Source organism: Silurus meridionalis, chromosome 24, assembly GCF_014805685.1.
Source record: "Silurus meridionalis isolate SWU-2019-XX chromosome 24, ASM1480568v1, whole genome shotgun sequence".
In the NCBI taxonomy this organism is placed as follows: domain Eukaryota; kingdom Metazoa; phylum Chordata; class Actinopteri; order Siluriformes; family Siluridae; genus Silurus; species Silurus meridionalis.
In genome coordinates this window covers 7171447-7191848 of record NC_060907.1, presented here as the reverse complement: position 1 = coordinate 7191848, position 20402 = coordinate 7171447, and the positions used below count along the sequence as shown (strand labels likewise).

The following is a 20402-nucleotide window of genomic DNA, read 5'->3' as shown; positions in this document are numbered from 1 at the left end:
ACATGATGTTAGATCTGGTCAAGAACAAGGGTGGGAGGCTGCGACCTTTGACCTTGCTTGTTTGCTTACTTTGAACCACTAAATGCTCCTGCAGTGACTCATAAAGATCACAAACTTCATAGGTTAAGGTACTAACAGTGAGTGTGTGTGTGTGTGTGTGTGGTTTGAGATTGAGAGCTGCAAACTAAATGACAAGGTTTTAAACCCAGCTTGAACTTTACTTAAGGAGACGTTCAGTCATTTAAAAGGAAGCCTCAGCACCTTGTCACGCAAATAACACAAGACTGCGATCGGTTAGATGAGTTAGAACATGCATTCTGTACTTAATCAGATTTAAAACTAAATCAAAATACAGTATATATATGAATATTAGGTCACTGATGTTGTTAATGCTATTGCGCTCCCTTCTTAGAAACATGGACGTTTTAAGCAAATTTTGTATTGATTAATTTAGAATCATGCTATAAAATAGCATTCTATATATAAATATATATATTTAGATATATATTTTTTTGTCATCAAACTGCAATAATAATAATAATAATAATAATAATAATAATAATAATAATAATAATAATAATGCAAAGCAGGTGTTGATGATTTCTGCATGTGAACCCACATGGTATTGCAGTTGTATAATTTGATGTCATGTTTATCTAAGATTGGGGGTCTTAACCTTTACATTGGCTCTCTATAAACCCCTGAAACTCGAACCAGCACAGAACCTTTCCCACTGGGCTCCCAGTAAGTGATAGGTTTCCTTTCCCCATCTCCAGTTTAAAAACTCAAGAACATTGTGACACCAAACCCATCTCGGCTGATTGACATGAGTGGAAACTGTGAGTGAATTGTTTCTGAGTGCACTGAAGCATCTTTTCCTCACCGGATCAGTGTTGGAGGAAACTCAGCCGGTTGTCCAGCCCTCAGTGGAAGAGTTTGGGAAGGAAGGAGCGTGCAGAAGGCGCGCGCTCAGCCACTCCTCCACATCCCTGAAGCGCACTCATCTAGCAGAAAAACCCTCCTCTCTCAGGAGTTCTCTAAAACCTAAATGAAGAAGCAGATGCGAAGAAACAGACAGACTATATGGAATTTCCAAGCTGAACGGAACGTATTTATTTGTATTTATAGCATTGTGGATGCATTTGTCTTTCTGGAGGGACTGGATACACAAACATTGTGGGATATTTGAAGAAATTCTGTGTAAATGAAAACGTTTGGGATATTTTTCTGCTTTTTCTTCATCACTGTTTAATTGTTGCACGGTGTCATTTGGATAAAAAAAGAACTTTTCAGGAGAACAATGAATGAAAGTCATGTTAAAATCTAGTACAGAATCGTCTTTGATAGAAGATAGCATATAAGGTGAGTCGTTCATTCCTGTTTTATTTGATTTTTTTTGTTGTTGCTCTAGAACTCTTATGTATGTAAAATGCATGGATGTAAAAAAAAAAAATTGCAATGCATATATTGCAAATTCTTTTTATTTATTTGTTTGCATATTACTTTATGCATAAATTGCAACAAAATTCGCATTGTTTTGCATATTGCTTGTGTTGCAGTCTTGATGATTATCGTGGTTGTGGGTTTGTAAAGGTCTGGCTGCAGCTGTGAAGCTGAAGATGGCCCGCTGTGTCGCGCGCGTGCTGACTCTGCTGACGCTGGCGGCGCTGGCGAGAAGCGCGCGAGGCTGCCCGCGGCCGTGCGCGTGCCCGCAGCCCGGAGAGGTTCATTGCACGTTTCGCTCCCTGCTCACGGTGCCCGCTGGCGTGTCCCGACACGTGGAGCGCATGAACCTGGGGTAAGCGTGATGCACCAGACAAATTAAAATAATATGCATTAAAAGATTAATTTTTTTATGTCCCACTGGATGCAACCTTATAACCCCATCAAACTATTGTAAAGGAACCCACAGCAAGCTTTTAGACACCAGTAAGACTGACTGCTTTTCCTGCCACCACTTTCTTTTTCCAGAACATAGTAGCTAATAGAAAAATACTTCTGCCCTCTAATGCAGATTATCATCATTGTACACACAATAAATGGAGAAGAGTTTGTGGACACCTGACCATAAGATTCATATGTGCTTTATGAACAATCTCATTCCACATTATTCCCCATTTGACCTTATTATAACCTCTTTTATTAATAACTCTTATGAGAACCCCATTCCTCTGCTAGATTTTGGTGTGCGCTTGTGGATATTTGTGATCATTCATCCACGTTAGTAAGGTCAGCTACTGATGTAGGTGAGGTGAGGATGCCTGGGGTGCATTCAGAGTTCCAATTCATCCAGAATGTGTTTAATAGGGTTGATCCATGAACTTACTGAGCATGTCAAGATCTTTAAGAATGGATTTGGACTGTAATATCAACAGTATGCTATGATGGCGCAGGACCACAGCTTGCATGAAAGAGATTTGCATTTAATCGCTCATTATTGCACATCTAAAAAAATGATGGAACTGTATTGAATGAACATTCTGTGTCACCGAGATGGATGAAGATGGGTTCCCTTTTAAATCTCAAGGTTTCTTTCTCATGCAATCTCAACCTTTTTATCTCTGACAAAAAAGCACTTCACAATTAAAAATTAATTGATGTAGGGGCTAAGAGTTCTATAGCAGGACGCTCAAGATCCACCCCAACCCATGTAAAGCATATCTTCATGGGCTTTGTGCACCGGAGCATTGTCATGCTGGAACAGGTTCGGGTCCTCTAGTTCAAGTTAAGGGAAAATGTCATGCTACCACATCCAAGGACGTCCTATCAAATTGTATGGCTCTAACTTTGTGATGCCAATTTTGGGGGGAAACCACATGTGGTTAGACAAGTCTGGTGTCCCAATATTTTTGTCCAAATATTGTTTAATGTCTCACTGGATACACCTATCCAAATGTATTTCTATGAGAAATCAATACCACAACATAATCTTTGTATCTTAATCACTGAGCTACCACTGCCCCATTTGCATCTCTATTTGCACCCTTCCTTTATTTGCACCACTTCCCTTATTTGCACCCCTATTTGCACCACTTTCCTTATTTGCACCCCTATTTGCACCACTTTCCTTATTTGCAACACTTCCCCAATTAGCACCACTTCCCCTATTTGCACCACTTCCCCTATTTGCACCCCTATTTGCACCACTTCCCTTATTTGCACCACTTCCCCCATTTGCACCACTTCCCCTATTTGCACCAACTCCCCTATTTGCAGTACTTCCACTTATTTGCACCACTTCCCCTATTTGCACCACAAGCTACCATGTCCCCTATTTGCAACAGAAGAATTACAATATACATCATTCCCCCGCTTTACCGCGGTTGGAATCTCGCTCCCCCGTTTTATTGCGGAATTGCATTTTCCACATAACTATTTAGTTTGGCTGATTTTCCCGGTCTCTCGCGGAAAGCGCCATAGACCAAAAAACGCATGTATTAATAAAAATATAATTATTGATTGTAAAATGAAGTAAAATGTTAATACAATACAGAAAGTAAAGAATGCGGTGACTTGTATCTTTATCTCCGCCTCTTTTTTGAGTCATAGGACACTCCAACTAATAAACAAGCAGAGAAACTGCGCATAGGCTACGCAACATTTATAGTGAGTACATGTACTCACTATAAATGTGATACATTGAACTGTATTTCTACCAATTTACACAAAATTCATCTCGCTATATCTTTGCAGATGTTTTCTGTGTGTGTTTAAAGTGTGTGGGAGGAGGATTTACGGCTTACACAAAAAAAAGCATTTTTGGGATGGCGTCCGTTTATCGCGGTTTTTCGTTTATCGCGGGCGGTTTTGAAACGTAACCACTGCGATAAATGGGGTATTACTGTATGCTTTATTGCCCTAGAAGGACTACATGAAAAGAAAATTGTAAAACTAGTAGCTGGTTTTGGTGCTTTTTTCCTACTTACACAGAGATGCAATTTCTTTACATTTCCCTGTGCTGTTGAACTTTCAAAATTGTTTTTGGATTCAGTTTAATGCTGTCTCTCTGCCACCATACCAAACAAAGCCACTATTGTTCTGTTCCTCATGGCTCATCAAAACGAATTGGATGAGCACACACCTGCCTCCCCAAATGATTTAAACACAGACTCAAGACACAACACAGCATTCCAAGTCATGATTTAAAACCCTGATGAAATTTTTCACCTTTATAAATTTGTAGGCAAAATATTTTATGGACAAGCTCTTAGCTCTGAAGAATGATTGTGTACTGTAATTGTTCCCTTTGCAGGTTCAACACAATAAACCGAATAACAGACAGCTCTTTTGCTGGTATGCGAAAGCTAGAACTCCTCCTTATGCATGGGAATAATATTCATAATATTCCCAGTGGAGCATTTCATGACCTAATATCCCTTCAGGTGAGTGAATTGTAACAGAAATACGCTTCCCTGGCTCATTTTTCTATTCTTATTTTATCAGGACAAAATCATAGATACTGAAAAAATGTGTATTGTTCCTGCTATGTGTCCTCTTAGATGATGAAGATGAGCTACAACAAGCTGAAGATCATTAGCAGACACACTTTTTATGGTCTCTGGAATCTCGCCAGGCTGCACCTGGACCATAACCATCTGGAGTTTATACACCCGGATGCATTCCAAGGCCTCACTTCTCTCCGTCTGCTTCAGTTGGAAGGCAACCGTCTGCAGCAGCTCCATCCAGCCACTTTTGCAACGTTCTCGGTGCTTAACTACTTCCCCATGTCCACTCTAAAGAATCTGTACCTGTCTGAGAATGGGCTTACAACACTGTCACCAACGATGTTAGCTATGATGCCTCAGCTAGAGAACTTGTTCTTGCATGAGAATCCCTGGATTTGTGACTGTAGGATGAAATGGTTCAAAAAGTGGAGCTCAAATGCACCAGGTCAGGACAATTTCCTACATACATTTGATTGCAAATCAAGGATTGGGAGGCACAGTGATGGATGAAGTACACAAACCATGTAGTTGAGTTAAATTAGAGATACAGTAGGTAAAATATGACTCCAGTTAAAGTGCTCCTTTAAACTTCTACTTAAGTCAAAGAACAAAAGTATTTGCCTTTCACATAAACTCAGTTTATGTGAAAAGACTCTAATGTGACTCTCAGCACATCAATCTATTAATAGAATGATGTAAATTAATCAAACGCGGTTTGATATCTATTACAATGATCATGAGTCCAACTACTTAAAAAAAATCTTGCGAATAAGGTCACGGGTGTTGTGGCGAGTTCGAGTCAGGAGTTTATTCCATCATTTATTGCTTTCTAAATGTTCTGCTTGCTGTTGAACTGATTCTGAACTTTAAGTTTTTATCTGCTCATAAATAAAAAGGAACGATTGATTTCGCAAAATGTAGTTGAGTAAAAAGTAAAATATTTGATTTTGAAATGTAGTGAAGTTCAAGTAAAAGTCTCTCCAAATAGAAATACTTCAGTAAAGTGCAGATACATTAAATAAATACTTAAGTACAGTAAATAATTAGGTTTACATTGTTACTGTCCACCACTCGTAGTGCACCACCTCAAAGCAACAGGGTTTAAGCTTTAAATGTTATTATCATGTCCAAGTAGGTTTCGTGTGGGCATTCTGGTTTCCTCCTATCTTATAAAAGCATGCCATTAGGTAAATTGGTAATGTTAGACTTTATAGATCATGGGAGATCTATTAGTTGTATGTTGGATGTTTGATTTTATTGTTTTTATTTCACTGTAAATGATTAACATTGGCAGTAAATGTTAGTGATGTGTTTAGCAGATTACTACGATGGCATTTTGGTGCCATGTAAAAAAAAAGGATTTCTCATAAAGGTTATTACAAGAAATAAGTCATAGCAATACGAAAATAAAGTAGACATTTTTGGAGAATAAAGTTGTAATTACAAGAATAATGTCAAAATATTTTGAGAATAAAGTCATAGCAATACGAGACTAAAGTAAACCACCGAGTTATAATTAGTAGACCGACACTGCAGTGGTTATGTAGTAATGCAAACTTTATTTATTCAGAAGAAAAAATCAGACAGGCATTGAAGAAATTGCCTCTTTTGTTCAGTCTGAAACGGCAAGCAGTGGTCAAGTCCAAGAATATTGATGGTTACATCTGCATGATATTCGAAGAGGATACATTGTTTCTCAAGAGACTATGAGGATAATTATCAAAGAAATCAACCCTGAAGGAATTAAACACCAGCACGCTGGACATGATTTTTATTCTCCATCTGCTACTACTTTTCAACTATTCTTAAAATATATATTACGTAATTTCAAATTTATTCTTACAATATTTATTTATTCTCGTAATAAAGAAATTCTCATAAATTTGAGAAATTTTCTCAAAATATTACGATTCTCGTATTGCTGCGACTTTAATCTCGTAATCTGAGATTTTTTAAGTAAACACTGTCGTAGATAACTATACACTGCATTACTAAATTATATGCTAATCCTTGAAGTCTTTTCTCATCAGATGTGCTCAAGTGCAAGAAAGACAGAGCATTTCCTGAAGGACAGCTATGCCCTGTATGTTTTTCTCCCCGACAACTAAAGAAAACAAATCTTTGGGAGCTAGACAACCCAAAATGCACTAGTCCTGTGATTAGTGCCCCGCACAAAACCTATGCTGTGGATGCAGCAAGTGAACTTTTGATATTAGAGGACTTCAGTCAACCTCTTGGAAATGTTTCACTCGGCTTGTCAGACGAACACGGAAACCAAGTCGATTTGAATTGTCATGTGAACAACCCGACCAAGCTGACCAGAATGAACTGGACCCATGTTAACTCGTTTCAGATTAACACAAACATCACCTTGTCATTAGACTTGGAATGCCCAATAGACAGGGGTACTTACGAAAAGCTATGGAGACTTGTGGCGTATTATAGCGATGTACCTGCTCACCTGAAGAGAGAGATTATGCTAAGCAAAGACCCCCATATTAGCTACAGGTATCGCCAAGATGCAGAATTGGATGCTGTTTATTTTACTGGTGTGAAAGCTAATATGGTGGCACAACCTGCATGGATAATGCAGTCAATGTTGAATTTACAGTTAAACAGACCTCAGTCCACAAATTCAAGGGTTCGACTCATTCTCAGCACCCATCTTACAGAGCTGGTAGAGGCAGAGAAAGATAGGCAACAGAGGAGAGAGTGGGTTTTGATAGAGTCCCGAAACACCACTAAAACATCTCAGGTTGTTGTGGTCGGCAACCCAATCCAGATGCACTGTAATGTGCACAGCTCAGGAAACCCATTAATAAAGTGGATGCTGCCCAGTGGGTCTAAAGTTGAGGCCCCATATCGAAGCAGTGATAACAGGATCACAGTGTCTCCATCTGGTTTGTTGGCTATAACAGCTGTGGATCATGCAGACTCAGGTGTCTATTACTGTATAGCAATGGTGGAGGTTGATGTAAGCATTCTTCCCTTTCGTGTGACAGTGGAGGAGTCATCTACTCCAGCTCCTGGAAGTGAGGGTGTGGCTGAACCTATGGCAGGAGTTGCTAGTGAGCTTGTTTCTCTTCCCTGCGTAGCCCTGGGTTCTCCTGATCCAGATATAAATTGGATTTTACCAGACAAAACTATTATAAACACATGGTCAAATTTATCGAGGATGTTTGTGGCCTCGAATGGAACTTTAACCATTCGCAATAGCCAGCTTTCAGACAATGGTTATTATAAATGTGTGGCTGAATCTCAACATGGTGTGGATACATTAGCCACAAAAGTAACTCTGACAAGGACCTCTGGAGGACATCCTATAAGAAAGTATTCCAGTAGACCTCAGCCGGCAGAAGGCATCTCAACCAAAATAAAAGCTCCAATAAACAATGATTTGGAGGCATCTGGGGACAATGAAAATGAAGAGCCTGAAGCAAAAGCTTTTCAACGAGTGAATACGTCTTATAAAAGGAGGATTCAAAATGCTCCTGTAAGGGGTGGACACCCAACCAGAAAAGTGTGGAGACGTCCTTCCCTGCCGAGAAGAGGAACTATCTCTATGGCAACTAACAGGAGTAACCTGACAGAAACAAGGAGAAGGATCAGTGTGTCAAATGGCCAGATAGATCCAGAGCATTGGGCTAACATTCTTGCAAAAGTCCGGAGTAGTGGTGAAAATGCAAAAACTACTACCACTGTAAGCTCTGGTCTGATTAGCACAAATACATTACATCACTCTGACATGGCTTTAACAATGCAATCAGGGTCAATACCGAACGTATCAAGACAAGATAGTATTACAGCTAATGCAACCACAAAAACAACACAAGAAGCAGCATACACAACAACAGAGACATCAGTGCAAACCACTGAAGTCAGCCTAGATATCAAACCACTGGATGTTGAAGATCAGATACACATAACCTACCAAATCGCTGCTCCAGATGTCGACCGAGATTCAGATTTGATTGATGTTGCATATACCACAATTGGTCCACAGCCTACTACTCGTTCAGTGGGGGATGCAGATATTGCCAAGTGGAATGAAGTGAGCACTGTTAAGAACACTACTCCATATGGAACCCTTTTACAACATACACAAAAACACACATTGGATAACAAAGAAAGTGAAGCACTTCCCAGGGCTAGAGGTGATGAAAATGACAGTGGCAGTGATTATGAAGACAGCAATTTAAAAAGGCCTGGGGTTGGAGTTTATCAAGGAAAATCTGACCACAGTCCAATATCAACCACATCTATTGTTTATGTAGAACAAAACACAAACAATTGTTTTGTGACTCATTCATTTACTGACAAAACTGTATCACAAGAGATACTTGACAGTTCAAAAATCCCACTGCTTACCACTATGGCACCAAGCGTTCAATCCACTTTAGAACATAACAGAAGAGCACATACTACCTCACTTCATCTTAAGCCTCCCTCTAGGGGCTCGTCCAATTCAAGACGTAAAAATAATGGTAGGCGAAGAAAGCCTAATAGAAATAGAACAAAACCAAAGCTGTCCAAATCTCCATATGTTATAAATATCACTCCAACTACTTCAACCATGGTTTCTGAGACCACCAAGGTGACTTCTACACCTGAATTAAAAGTAGCAACATCTATAGTTTCAATTAGCACTGTTGTATTTACAGACAGCCAAGGAATGCTTACTAAAACAGGCCATGAAAAGAAGACAGATCTTTTGAAGGGCATCATAAATACCAAATTTGCTAATACTTCTGTCAAAAAGAAAGAATCAGAAGTGGAGCCTACACTGGTATATGCCAAACCAGATCATATTTTTCTAAACACTACAATGTTGTCAGTGTCTTCATCAACATCCTTAGGCTTTACAGAACAATCAACTATACACAGAGAAACTGCTTCAACAATACCTTCTTTAATTCAGAACACCCCATCCCATGACCGCGAGACAATTACAAGGCTCCATCCCCTGATGGGAATTCATTTCAAAGAGGCAAAAAGGGAAAGCACTACTACAGGACACCCCGGCTCAGGGATCAAGTTTGACATGTTCCCCGAGAGTCCAAAATTCTCACTTAAACCTTTCTCCTCTTATGCTGTGAAAAACCAGCATGAAATCACTGCAAGCCATGATTTAGAAATCCCTAGCGTTTCGACAATAGCAAACATCTATGAGGGGGCTCATGAGGATTCTCAGGTTACATCGGAGAGGCCTGAAACATCGCAAAATGCTCAACAATCTGCCATGGTCTCTACAACAGAACTAAACAGTGCTTCAAAAGAAACAGGCTCAGGTAGAAAGGAAATTGCAGATACAAATACTGCACCTCTGTTGGAAGATAGGACATACAGTACCCCTGTCACCACCCTGAAAACAACTACTACTACTCCAACACCACCACCACTACCAAAGACATTATCAGCAACAACTATGCTTACAACAGCAACAAAGAAATGGAGAACCCCGGTTATCCACCCGCATACACCTTTCCAGAATGTACCTTCCATTATAGGCAGGTTAGGAATACCTGACAGTCCAAATGATATTCCTGAGAGTAACAGGGAAAGACTTTTAAACCCGGAACAGAATATCAGGTCACCTAACAGAAACATACCAACCGTTTTTCATTCAACACATCTATTAGAAAATACTAAACCAGACAGCACTGACACAGACACCAAAAAGCCAAAACTAGAAACCACACTGAAGGTTCCTTCAGCTATCCCACAAGTTCCTCCTCCAAGACAAAACCTTCCTGTGCAGCCAAAAAGTACTTCTTCTATTATCCACCATCCTACATCCACCTACAATGTCCATCATTCTCAGCCAAAGCCAGTTATCCCAGCTCGAAAAGGACGACCGAAGATTTCCAGCACTAATCTTACCACATTGACAGTACAGGCTGAATCTGATGCCTATCTGCCCTGTGCGGCTATAGGAGAGCCTAAACCTTTCCTCTCCTGGACAAAGGTTTCAACAGGTATGCTGTTCTTTCTTAGAAATAAAATATACATGGCATAATGTTACTTTATATACAGTACAATCGAATATAGAAAATAGTAAAGGTGAGGTCTTTATATAAAACACTGGAAACTTTTTACCATGTCATTAAAGATCATTAGTTCATATCCAGTCACCTGATACAGGGCATACAATATTTTTTTTTCTGGATTAGTAATTTTGTGTTTGCATTTAATGTGTGTTTATTTAAAAAATTTGCATTCCGGGATATCGATTTAAAATAGAAATACAATTTTTAGAAATCCCATAGTTACCATATTTAGCTAAACTGAATATGAATGTATTTCTATTTTAAATCGATATCTCGAACAAATGATTGTATGCCCTGTATCAGGTGATTAGATATGATCTAATGATCTTTAATGACATGGTAAAAAGTTTCCAGTGTTTTATAAATAAAGACCTCACCCTTTCATATTTGAAGACTTGTGAAAATGTTTAGGAAATAATGAATATACTGGTTTAATATATGTTTTTATTAATAGTCTTAATAGTTCCTTGAACTTTCTAACATCGCAAAATCAGACATGTATATCAAATTATGGCTAAATTTAGCCTCTATCTGGTAGAATGTTCAATATCTGGTATCATTCTTATTGTGATTCAATAATTGGACACATAATCTTTCGGTTTTATTATCAGAACTAATATGCAATCTTCTAATCCATGCCATTATATCCCTTTGTAGGAGCCAGCATTACTCAGAACACCAAAATCCAGCGATTTGAAGTACACCTTAATGGCACCCTGACAATTCGTAATGTTCTTCCATTAGACCAGGGCCAGTACCTTTGCAGTGTCCAGAACCAGTATGGACAAGACAAATTGGTGGTCACTCTGATAGTCTTAGCTGAACACCCCAGGGTGTTTCAGCCACGCTATCAAGAAATAATCAAAAACCTAGGAGATACTGTTGACCTTGTGTGCCTTTCAAAAGGAAATCCTCATCCTCGCACTACATGGGTGCTCCCTAACAGGACAATATTACATACTGATGCTTCTTTTCCTGGTACACATGAGCATCGAGTTTTCGTTTTAGCAAATGGCACGCTCCGGATTAAATCTGCTACATACACAGACCGTGGGATTTATAAGTGCATTGCTAGCAATGCAGCAGGCGCAGACTCTATATCAGTTCGTCTTACAGTTTCTGCTTTACCTCCAGTGATCCAACAACTAAAAAATGAGAATATGACTCTCCCAGAAGGCACCACTATCTACCTGAACTGCAGTGCCAGAGGTGCTCCTCCCCCTGCAATACGATGGTCTCTGCCAAATGGTGTACAGCTTCATTCTTCAGAATTTCTTAGCGATCTTAACCTCTTCATTTTTACCAATGGGACCCTGTATATTCGTGGGTTTAGTCCGGCGAATTCCGGGAAATATGAATGCATGGCTACTAATGCAGTAGGGATTTCTTCCAGAACTGTTAATTTGACTGTGAAAAAGTCGATTGCATCAGCCAGAGCCAGGATTACTGCCTCATCTCCACAGAAAACAGATGTCATATATGGGGGAAAGCTCCAACTGGATTGTGTTGCATCAGGAGATCCAGAGCCCAGGGTCATCTGGAGGACTCCATCCAAAAAGCTGGTGGATGCTCATTATAGGTAATAAAAATTTCATTTACAGCAAAAAAAAATTGTTAAACACTTATACCTACATCTGTCTAATGAGTAACAGCACAGCTTTGGGATTTCTGGCTTTATATGTTATTGTCTGAGCAGATTCTGTATATTCCTGGATATTTGGTTTCCACCAACCTTCCAAAAAATACTAATGTACGTAGGTGAATTGGCCATGCTAGATTCCATGTGGGTGTGAACATGGATAGGCAGTATTTATGATACATGTATTTCAAATATGTATTATTTATAAATATATAAATAGGATTTTTATATATATATATATATATATATATATATATATATATATATATATATATATATATATATATATATATATATATGACAGTCCATAGGAATGGCACTCTTGATATTCATTTATTAAAGGTAACAGACACAGCTAAACTAACCTGTATTGCACGTAACGAAGGTGGAGAAGCTAGGCTATATATATAAAATAGGATTTTGTCATTTGTTATTGAGAGGGTTGATGAAAATGGCTTCAAACTTCTATCAAAAAACTTTAGTGTTTTGTATTTTGGTAGTTTTAAATTACTGTAAAATACTTTGTAAGAAGTCTACATGATGACATTATAAAAATCAGGCCTCTGATTGGTGCCTACTCAGTAGATTGCGCAGAATTTTTTAGATCAGAACAGAAAATTGATCCATATAGCAGATGGTGGTGAAGGAAAGAAATGTGCAGGCTGCCAGCTTTCAATGATTAATAAATAAAAATTGTATTGCCAAATATTGTACCCTAAATGAAGTAGCTGTTTAGTTGGATTATGATTTTGGATCATACCATTGCATGAGGGACTGGCAGACACATAATATATTATTATATTTATGATTAACAATCAAATGATTATTTAGTTAGAAACTAGTTGCTATGAATGCAGGTGCCATCATTTGTATTCTTATTAATGGCTTGTATGTTATCGAGTCAGTGTTGCTTATGTAAAGTTGCACTTCATTACCAAACACCAAGTTACTAAATTAAGATACAGTTATGAGTCATTCACAAACTTTTAAACATTGAACTGTTGGTTACTTTAAAACTAACCTTCATCTGGGAGATCAGGGGGAAATGTATGTGAATATTTGATCTGTTAACTGGTTGCATATGTCAGATTTATTGTGTGACTCTGCCTGAGAAAAGCTGTTGCTATTAAATGCTGTTTACTTAATTAACTAAGTCGGTGTAATGGTGAAGGAACTTCATGTTACTTTACACAGTTTACCCATTTGTCAAAATTTTTTGTTTCCAGTTACGATCCTCGAATCAAGGTGTTTGCCAATGGGTCACTGTCTGTCCACTCCATGACAGAGAAAGACGAAGGCGACTATCTTTGTGCTGCACATAATAAAATGGGAGATGACTACGTACCCCTTAAAGTCAGGGTCATGACAAAGCCAGCCAAGATTGAGCAGAAGACACAGATCAACCAGAAGGTTATGTATGGAGGTGATTTGAAAGTCGACTGTGTTGCGTCAGGTCTGCCAAACCCGAAGATCCAGTGGGCTCTGCCTGATGGCACTATGGTAAACAGCATTAGGAAATCTGGCAGCAGCAATGGTGGTCCAAGTAGTAGATATGTGGTTTTTGACAACGGCACTTTATTCTTCAATGATGTGGGGGTGCATGAGGAAGGTGATTATACATGTTATGCTGAGAACCAGATTGGCAAGGATGAGATGAAAGTATATGTCAAGGTGGTGGCAGATGTACCTGTGATCAGAAACAAGACCTTTGAGGTAATCAGGGTCATGTATGGAGATTCAGCCTCACTGAAATGTGCTGCCAAAGGAGATCCCAACCCTTACATATTGTGGTTTTCTCCAACAAATAAAGCAATTCCTTCTGCTTCCGATAAGTACTTAATCCATAATGATGGAACACTGGTCATTCATAAAGTGCAGCGCTTTGATGGGGGGAACTACACATGTTTAGCTAGGAACAGTGCAGGGCAAGATCGTAAAGTGGCCAGGCTGGAGATCCTGGTATCACCTCCTGCTATTAATGGACTAAGAGGCTCTATAAACTCTTTGAAAGTTTCTGCAATGAAGAATCAAAGGAAACTGATCCACTGTGAGGCTTCTGGCACTCCAGTTCCTCATGTGCTATGGGTTTTCCCAAAGAATATCATACTGCCAGCACCTTATTATGGTAGCCGAATGACAGTCCATAGGAATGGCACTCTTGATATTCATTCATTAAAGGTAACAGACACAGCTAAACTAACCTGTATTGCACGTAACGAAGGTGGAGAAGCTAGGCTTATGGTACAACTCGATGTGATGGACTTTACAGAGAAACCAAGACTCAACAGTCCTAAAACGGAATCTCTGTCTCTAACCGTTGGCAGGACAATGATGTTAAATTGTTCGGTCGAAGGTTCCCCAGCACCACAGTTGACCTGGGTTCTTCCTAGTGGTTCTTCAATAATGAGCGGCTCCCAATTTAGCAAGTTCTTTCACAGTTCTGATGGGACTTTGGTCATTTCTAACCCGGCTGTGTCAGAAGCAGGAACATATCGATGCTTGGGGCGCAATGCTGGTGGACTGGTTGAAAGGACTGTGGTGCTGACTCAAGGGCGGAAACCAGAGATTAATAACAGGTACAACTCACCTGTAAGTGTCATAAATGGTGAAAGCCTGCAGTTGCACTGTCTCTCTACTAGTGACTCAGTTCGTCTTACATGGACTTTGCCAAGTGGAGTTGTTCTGAACCAAGCTCAACGGGCAGGTCGTTATGCTGTTCTACCAAATGGTACTCTTTCGATCCAGCAGGCTTCTGTGTACGACCGGGGCTCTTACACTTGCCGTGCTGCAAACGAATATGGAAGCTCCTTGCTAACAATCCCAGTGACTATAATTGCATATTCACCAAGAATCTCCAGTGGGCCGCCTCCTACCACCTATGCCAGAAAAGGAGTTGCAGTTCAACTGAATTGTATAGCTAGTGGTATTCCCAAGGCAGAAGTGGCATGGGAGACTCCAGATAGAACGCGGTTAATTGTCAGCACTCAGCCACGCCTGTTTGGAAACAAGTACATACACCCTCAGGGCTTCCTTATAATCCAGAACCCCACGCCAAAAGACACAGGTTTTTACAGATGCACAGCTAGAAATGTAATTGGGGTTGATTCAAAGGGTACATACCTTCATGTGTACTGAGAAGCAATAAATATAAAACGTGCCCAATGATCTGTCAGGTTCACCTAATCCATAGCTTTAGTCTAGCTATTTTTTCAATGTGTACATGACTTACTATCAATCCAGGACATGTTCTGCTGTGTTGGTGGAATCCTTGTCATCACTTTGTCAGTCGGTTATTTCTATCGCATCAATTATTGCTAACATTTAGGGAGTTGTGCTACTTATCCCATTCATACCAAATACCCAGTAGCTACTAATCTGACAATTCAGTGTAGGTTTTTTTGTAAATACTGAAACCCCTTTTTCATGGTTTTAGCCAGGGGCAATTTATGTCAAACTGTATATATAAGGCCTATATATTTTTTTATTTAATCTTTAAAAAAAAAATAATCTGAGGTTATTACTGACGTCTCCAGTATGAAAATAATATGAATCATTCAGGGATATTGAACCAGACAGCTACATTAACTAATGTTTTGAATTTTAAATTGGAAATTAAAAAAACTTTCAATTTTTTTATTTTTTTTAAACACATTAGTCATTCTTATTTTCCTACACTCAAACCTATAAAGGTATACTTTTTTTCCAATTTCTTTTAAATATTTGCTGTTGGACACCTTGATGACTGACTGGGAGAAATTCAAACCCTAACCATGGAGAGCACTATGTTTAGTAAAAAAAACAGTAAAACTCCTCATTTGGGCTTAGTTAAAGTACATGGGCTAGATATGTGTCCACAAAGAACTGAACAAAGGATTTGGATGAGAAATTCTTTTTCTTATAACATTTTTATATATAAAAATATGTTTTATAGAGCTTCCTTTTAGATTATAAACAGAAATCTTTTCAAAGGTGAAAATTGTCTAAACTTGTATGTTGCACCCAGTTGGCCAATTGAATAAAATTGTATATGTATACTGACAGCATCTTTGTAAAACTGACCAAAGAAAGGCACATGTTTTTTTTTTTTCTATGATGTTGCTTTAACTTATTTGTCCTTCAAAGACTTGTACTGAGATTTAATTTTATTTTGGATATCTGTAATAAAGACCATTTTAAACAACTTATTTTAAAGTTTTCTTGAAACCAACCATAACAAACCTCTATAGTGTCAAATGAGAACAGCCAAGTGGCAATTCTACAACAAAAGAATAAACTAGTGAATAAGGAAGTTAACTTAAATTACTTAAGTCAGGCATTTATGTAGTTTCCTTAATGCTTCTTTGAACAAATGAATTTGCTTTTACACAATTTTGTATTCTACATTTTTAAGAATGTTATTTAAGAATATATATTAGGAATAAAATTGTAGTTTGTTGGAGGATGGTTTCCAAATTCCATAGTTCCTTAAAATAGTCAATACTGATTTACCATCTGTAAACAAAATCAAACACTTTTTTTGCTAAATTTAAAGCTCATTTATTCAGAAAACTTTGCACTTTCATATGAATAAATAATTATAACAGTTTATTACCTCTAATGTGTAAATAAGACATTACACCCTTGTATTTTGGCCCCTTGACATTTACACCCAAATATGGTCCCCAAACAATTTTGTAAGCAAATAATTATATTGCATGTCTTTGTCTGCTGTAACATTACAATTTCCCTTCATTGGAACTAAGAGGCCCAAAGCTTGACAATTTATCTCTACTTAAAACTGAGCAACAGAAAGACATGGTTTGCCAGGTTTAGTGTAAAAAAATTCGAGTGGCCTGTTCAAAACCCTGAACTCCACAGAGCCCTAACACCCACTGAACATTCTTGAGACCGAATGAAACCCTGACTTGGGATAAATCCCAATAGTTAGCATAAAAACAAAGGGTGGACAATGAAACATTCAAAACTAACATATGGCCATATTGTGTGATTGCTGTTTGTTGCTAATCTGAGCTTTGTTCAAATGAATAGCATGGCTTAATTCCAATCCACATAAAGTGAATCTTTGTTCACTTTGCCTACTCCCTTCCTTTCCCCAAACTTCTGGTTAATGGTGCTTAAAGCGTGGGTAATCATTTTTCCAAGACTCAAAGCTGAAAGGCTATAAATTGAAAAGTGCGAGCATCCACAGGACAGATTTTTTCCAACTGGAGGCAGCAACAAAAAGTGAAAGAAAGCTTAATTTTTTCTGAATTGGATTTGGTCCTAGACAATCAAGAGCTGGACTGTTGAATCTTGGGCACACCTGCAAATTTTGACCTGCCAGAATTGTGACAAAGTGGTCATAGAGTAATTGTATTTCCTCAATGTTTAAAGCTAGCAGCCTCAGTCTCCTTTCTAGATTAGATACTATTTCATTGTTGTAAATAAAAAGGGTCAAACTAATATTATGTAACAGAAATAATACTAAAGATTTAGCTCCTTCGTATCTCTTTCAGCAGAGAAATACATTTAAATCATTTCACGTAATGATTCTCAAATATTTGTATCTTGGTACTGCATAAGAAATAGAAATGCAAGAATTTAAGAGAAAATGAAGATAGATATTTTAATTAATTCCCATAGCATAATTTATTGTCACTTATAGTAGACCTCAGGCCTGATTTGGCAGTGGGACCACCAAGATGTCACTGCTGAGCACTTGAGCAAGGTTTTTAACCCTCAGTTGCCCAGTTGTAAGTCACTCTGGATTGGGCCTGCCAAAATACCATAAATGTAGAGTTGTACCTTATAAACTTATAAACCTTTGTGAAATAAGAGTTAACTGAATGCTAATGGAAATGTGATTCAGCAAGTGGACATGGAGAAAAAAGTACTAATCCCAGTTTGTATAGGCTCAACATGCACTGTCATGTTTGGTGCCATCCTAGACCTAGGGCCAATAGGATTAGTACAAGGCATAGCCATAACACTTCAGCAATGCAATGGAAGGACTGAGGGAGCCAAATTTCCAATGTGCTTTGCAAAACGTATTTTGTGTCTCTGTAAGAGTTTCCCTTAGAAATCCCAGAACACACAAATGGCAAAAGGTTCTTGATGCCAGTGAACATTTCTAACATCTGGTTTTGCCACATCACTTTTTACTTTTTTTTTTGTAATAAAAGGAAACAATGTCAGCATTGGCGGTTTCTAGCCTTTTTGGCACCTTCGGCAAGATTCCTACTGTCAAAGACACCCACACCCCCAATGGCCCTGCCCTCTCACCACAGTAGTCTACTCCCACACCATACAAATCATTTGCAACCTTTCATAAAAAAGGTTAAACATTTAATAATCATAGCAAAATTGCCTAAATTGAAGTATTTAAACATATACTGTATATTAAACACCAGCAGAAAAACAGGTAAATAATTTAAATTGGCGAGGGCACAGCTGGCGGCAAGGCAGGGGGTGCTTACTGGTACATATATATTTGAGTTTTATTACTTTTTTTTTTAACCACAAAGGTCCTGGATTACATAAATAAATATCAAAAATCAAATTCCAGTCACACCAACTGCCACACCTGGACCCCTGAGCAAGACCCTTAACCCCTACTCAATTGTATAAATGAGATAAATGTAAGTTGCTGTGAATATGAATCTGCCAAATGCTATAAATGTAAGGTAAAGTTAGAAGGTTAGAAGAGCCTATTCCTATAAACTGACAACTCAGTGTAAGCTATTAATGCAATGTCTCACATGCATTAATTGTGCTGAAAGACCTGCAGCTACCCAAGTTGTCAAGATGGCTTCCTATATGTTCGCATTCTTTACTAGCGATGAGCGTTAGACATGAAAATACAGCTTAATTAGAATGCAATATGCAGCAGTTTCAATCATAATTAAAGAGATGACTTAATATGAAGGAAAATTTAATTGTATATTTTGTAAACACTGGTAATTAGCAGATGGTATACTTGTGGATGTGAACTACCAACATTTTCACATGTGCTAGCAGACCACTTGGCTTTTATTTGGTTTGAGCATCCAAATGTTAGGAGTTGCCGGGCTGAGTCAGCAGTGTGCAAATGGTGAGGGATTTGCTTCCATAGTGACTTTTTCCAGAGTGGTTTCAATTTTATCACCTCATTACTGAATTCACCAGCTTCATCCTTCAAAGTAAGCAACATTTGGACTCATTTGGTGACGTCCTAGTGTGAAGGTCCATTTTCAATCTTTTTATAGGCTGTAAATGCCTTACGACACATATGTGTTTTCATCAGAATTTAGGTTTGGGTCATTCATTGTGCATAGTATGGATGTTGACTTCGGCCATGTGGAGGTATTTTAGGCTGCGTGGGAGCTGATGACCAAAAACCCACTGACACTGGTGGCCCAGCAGGCTAGTCCACAAAGCTCAAAGCTATGTTTGTCCACACAAATATATATATATATATATATATATATATATATATATATATATATATATATATATATATATATATATATATATATGTGTGTGTGTGTGTGTGTGTGTGTGTGTGTGTGTGTATGTATAAATATAATAAAATATATAAAATAACTGCTACTGTTCACTTCTTCCCAAGACTAGATTAAAAGAAACAATTGCAAGCTTTATATATTTTGTTCAAGGTTTTAACTTTTTCACTCGAATGAACATTTTTTTTATTAAATATGTTAATTTTAAGCTTTTAATAAAGTTTCACCTGTTATTGGGTAAAACCAAATGAAACGTAAAATTTCACTTATTGCATTTAATTAATTTATATTTATTACAAAAATACACATAAAACGTGCCAATAACTATGGGCTTGACTATGCAGGTTTATAGAAGAAGAATGTCTTGCATGAGTTTATGGTCCAAAAACAATACAGAGAATTTAAGCTGAATAACAACAACAGCAAGAAGAAGAAAAAGCAGAACATTTGTATGTAAATGTACAGAAGATGGAAGGCGAAAGAGCATGCAGGACAGATGTTAAATTCCCAGGACACTCTTTTCCCAGTTGACATCTGCTGTCCTCTTCAGTGTTTCTGTTTATTTTCCCCAGACAGCTAGTTTTCAAAGCACACAAATCTATGATCTTAGCGTAGCAGACCGAGCATGTATAATGTATAATGTATAAGTACAAGGGTCTTATCAGTGGATCATAGCTTTGCATGTGAAAGACTTGAGAAATTGAGTAAAATTCGTTGAATAATATTGATGATTCAGCCTAAATATTTATAACAGGAACAAACAGGTTCAGTTTATTGTCTCCACAAACAAACC

At 38.1% G+C, this 20402-nt stretch overlaps 1 protein-coding gene across 2 annotated transcripts; it reads left to right on the top strand.

Annotated features, from left to right (window-relative positions):
- The first annotated feature begins 995 nt into the window (after positions 1-995).
- Positions 996-16305, top strand: mxra5a (matrix-remodelling associated 5a). 2 transcript variants are annotated; one of them, XM_046837845.1, is made up of 7 exons: positions 996-1362; positions 1594-1798; positions 4253-4382; positions 4500-4890; positions 6476-10420; positions 11150-12071; positions 13358-16305. In XM_046837845.1, exons 2-7 carry the CDS (start codon positions 1620-1622, stop codon positions 15264-15266), a joined length of 7476 nt encoding a protein of 2491 aa, XP_046693801.1. In that variant the 5' UTR covers positions 996-1362; positions 1594-1619; the 3' UTR covers positions 15267-16305. The 2 variants fall into 2 exon arrangements, with proteins under 2 accessions (XP_046693801.1, XP_046693802.1); XM_046837846.1 differs by having other exon boundaries at positions 1560-1798.
- Positions 16306-20402: the final 4097 nt, after the last annotated feature.

Bases quoted from the DNA above. Each gene is read 5' to 3' on its own strand.
- mxra5a (XM_046837845.1), top strand. From the start codon at position 1,620: ATGGCCCGCTGTGTCGCGCGCGTGCTGACTCTGCTGACGCTGGCGGCG. The intron at 4,891-6,475 runs GTCAGGACAATT...TTTTCTCATCAG, and splicing joins GTGGAGCTCAAATGCACCAG to ATGTGCTCAAGTGCAAGAAA. The intron at 12,072-13,357 runs GTAATAAAAATT...TTTTGTTTCCAG, and splicing joins CTGGTGGATGCTCATTATAG to TTACGATCCTCGAATCAAGG.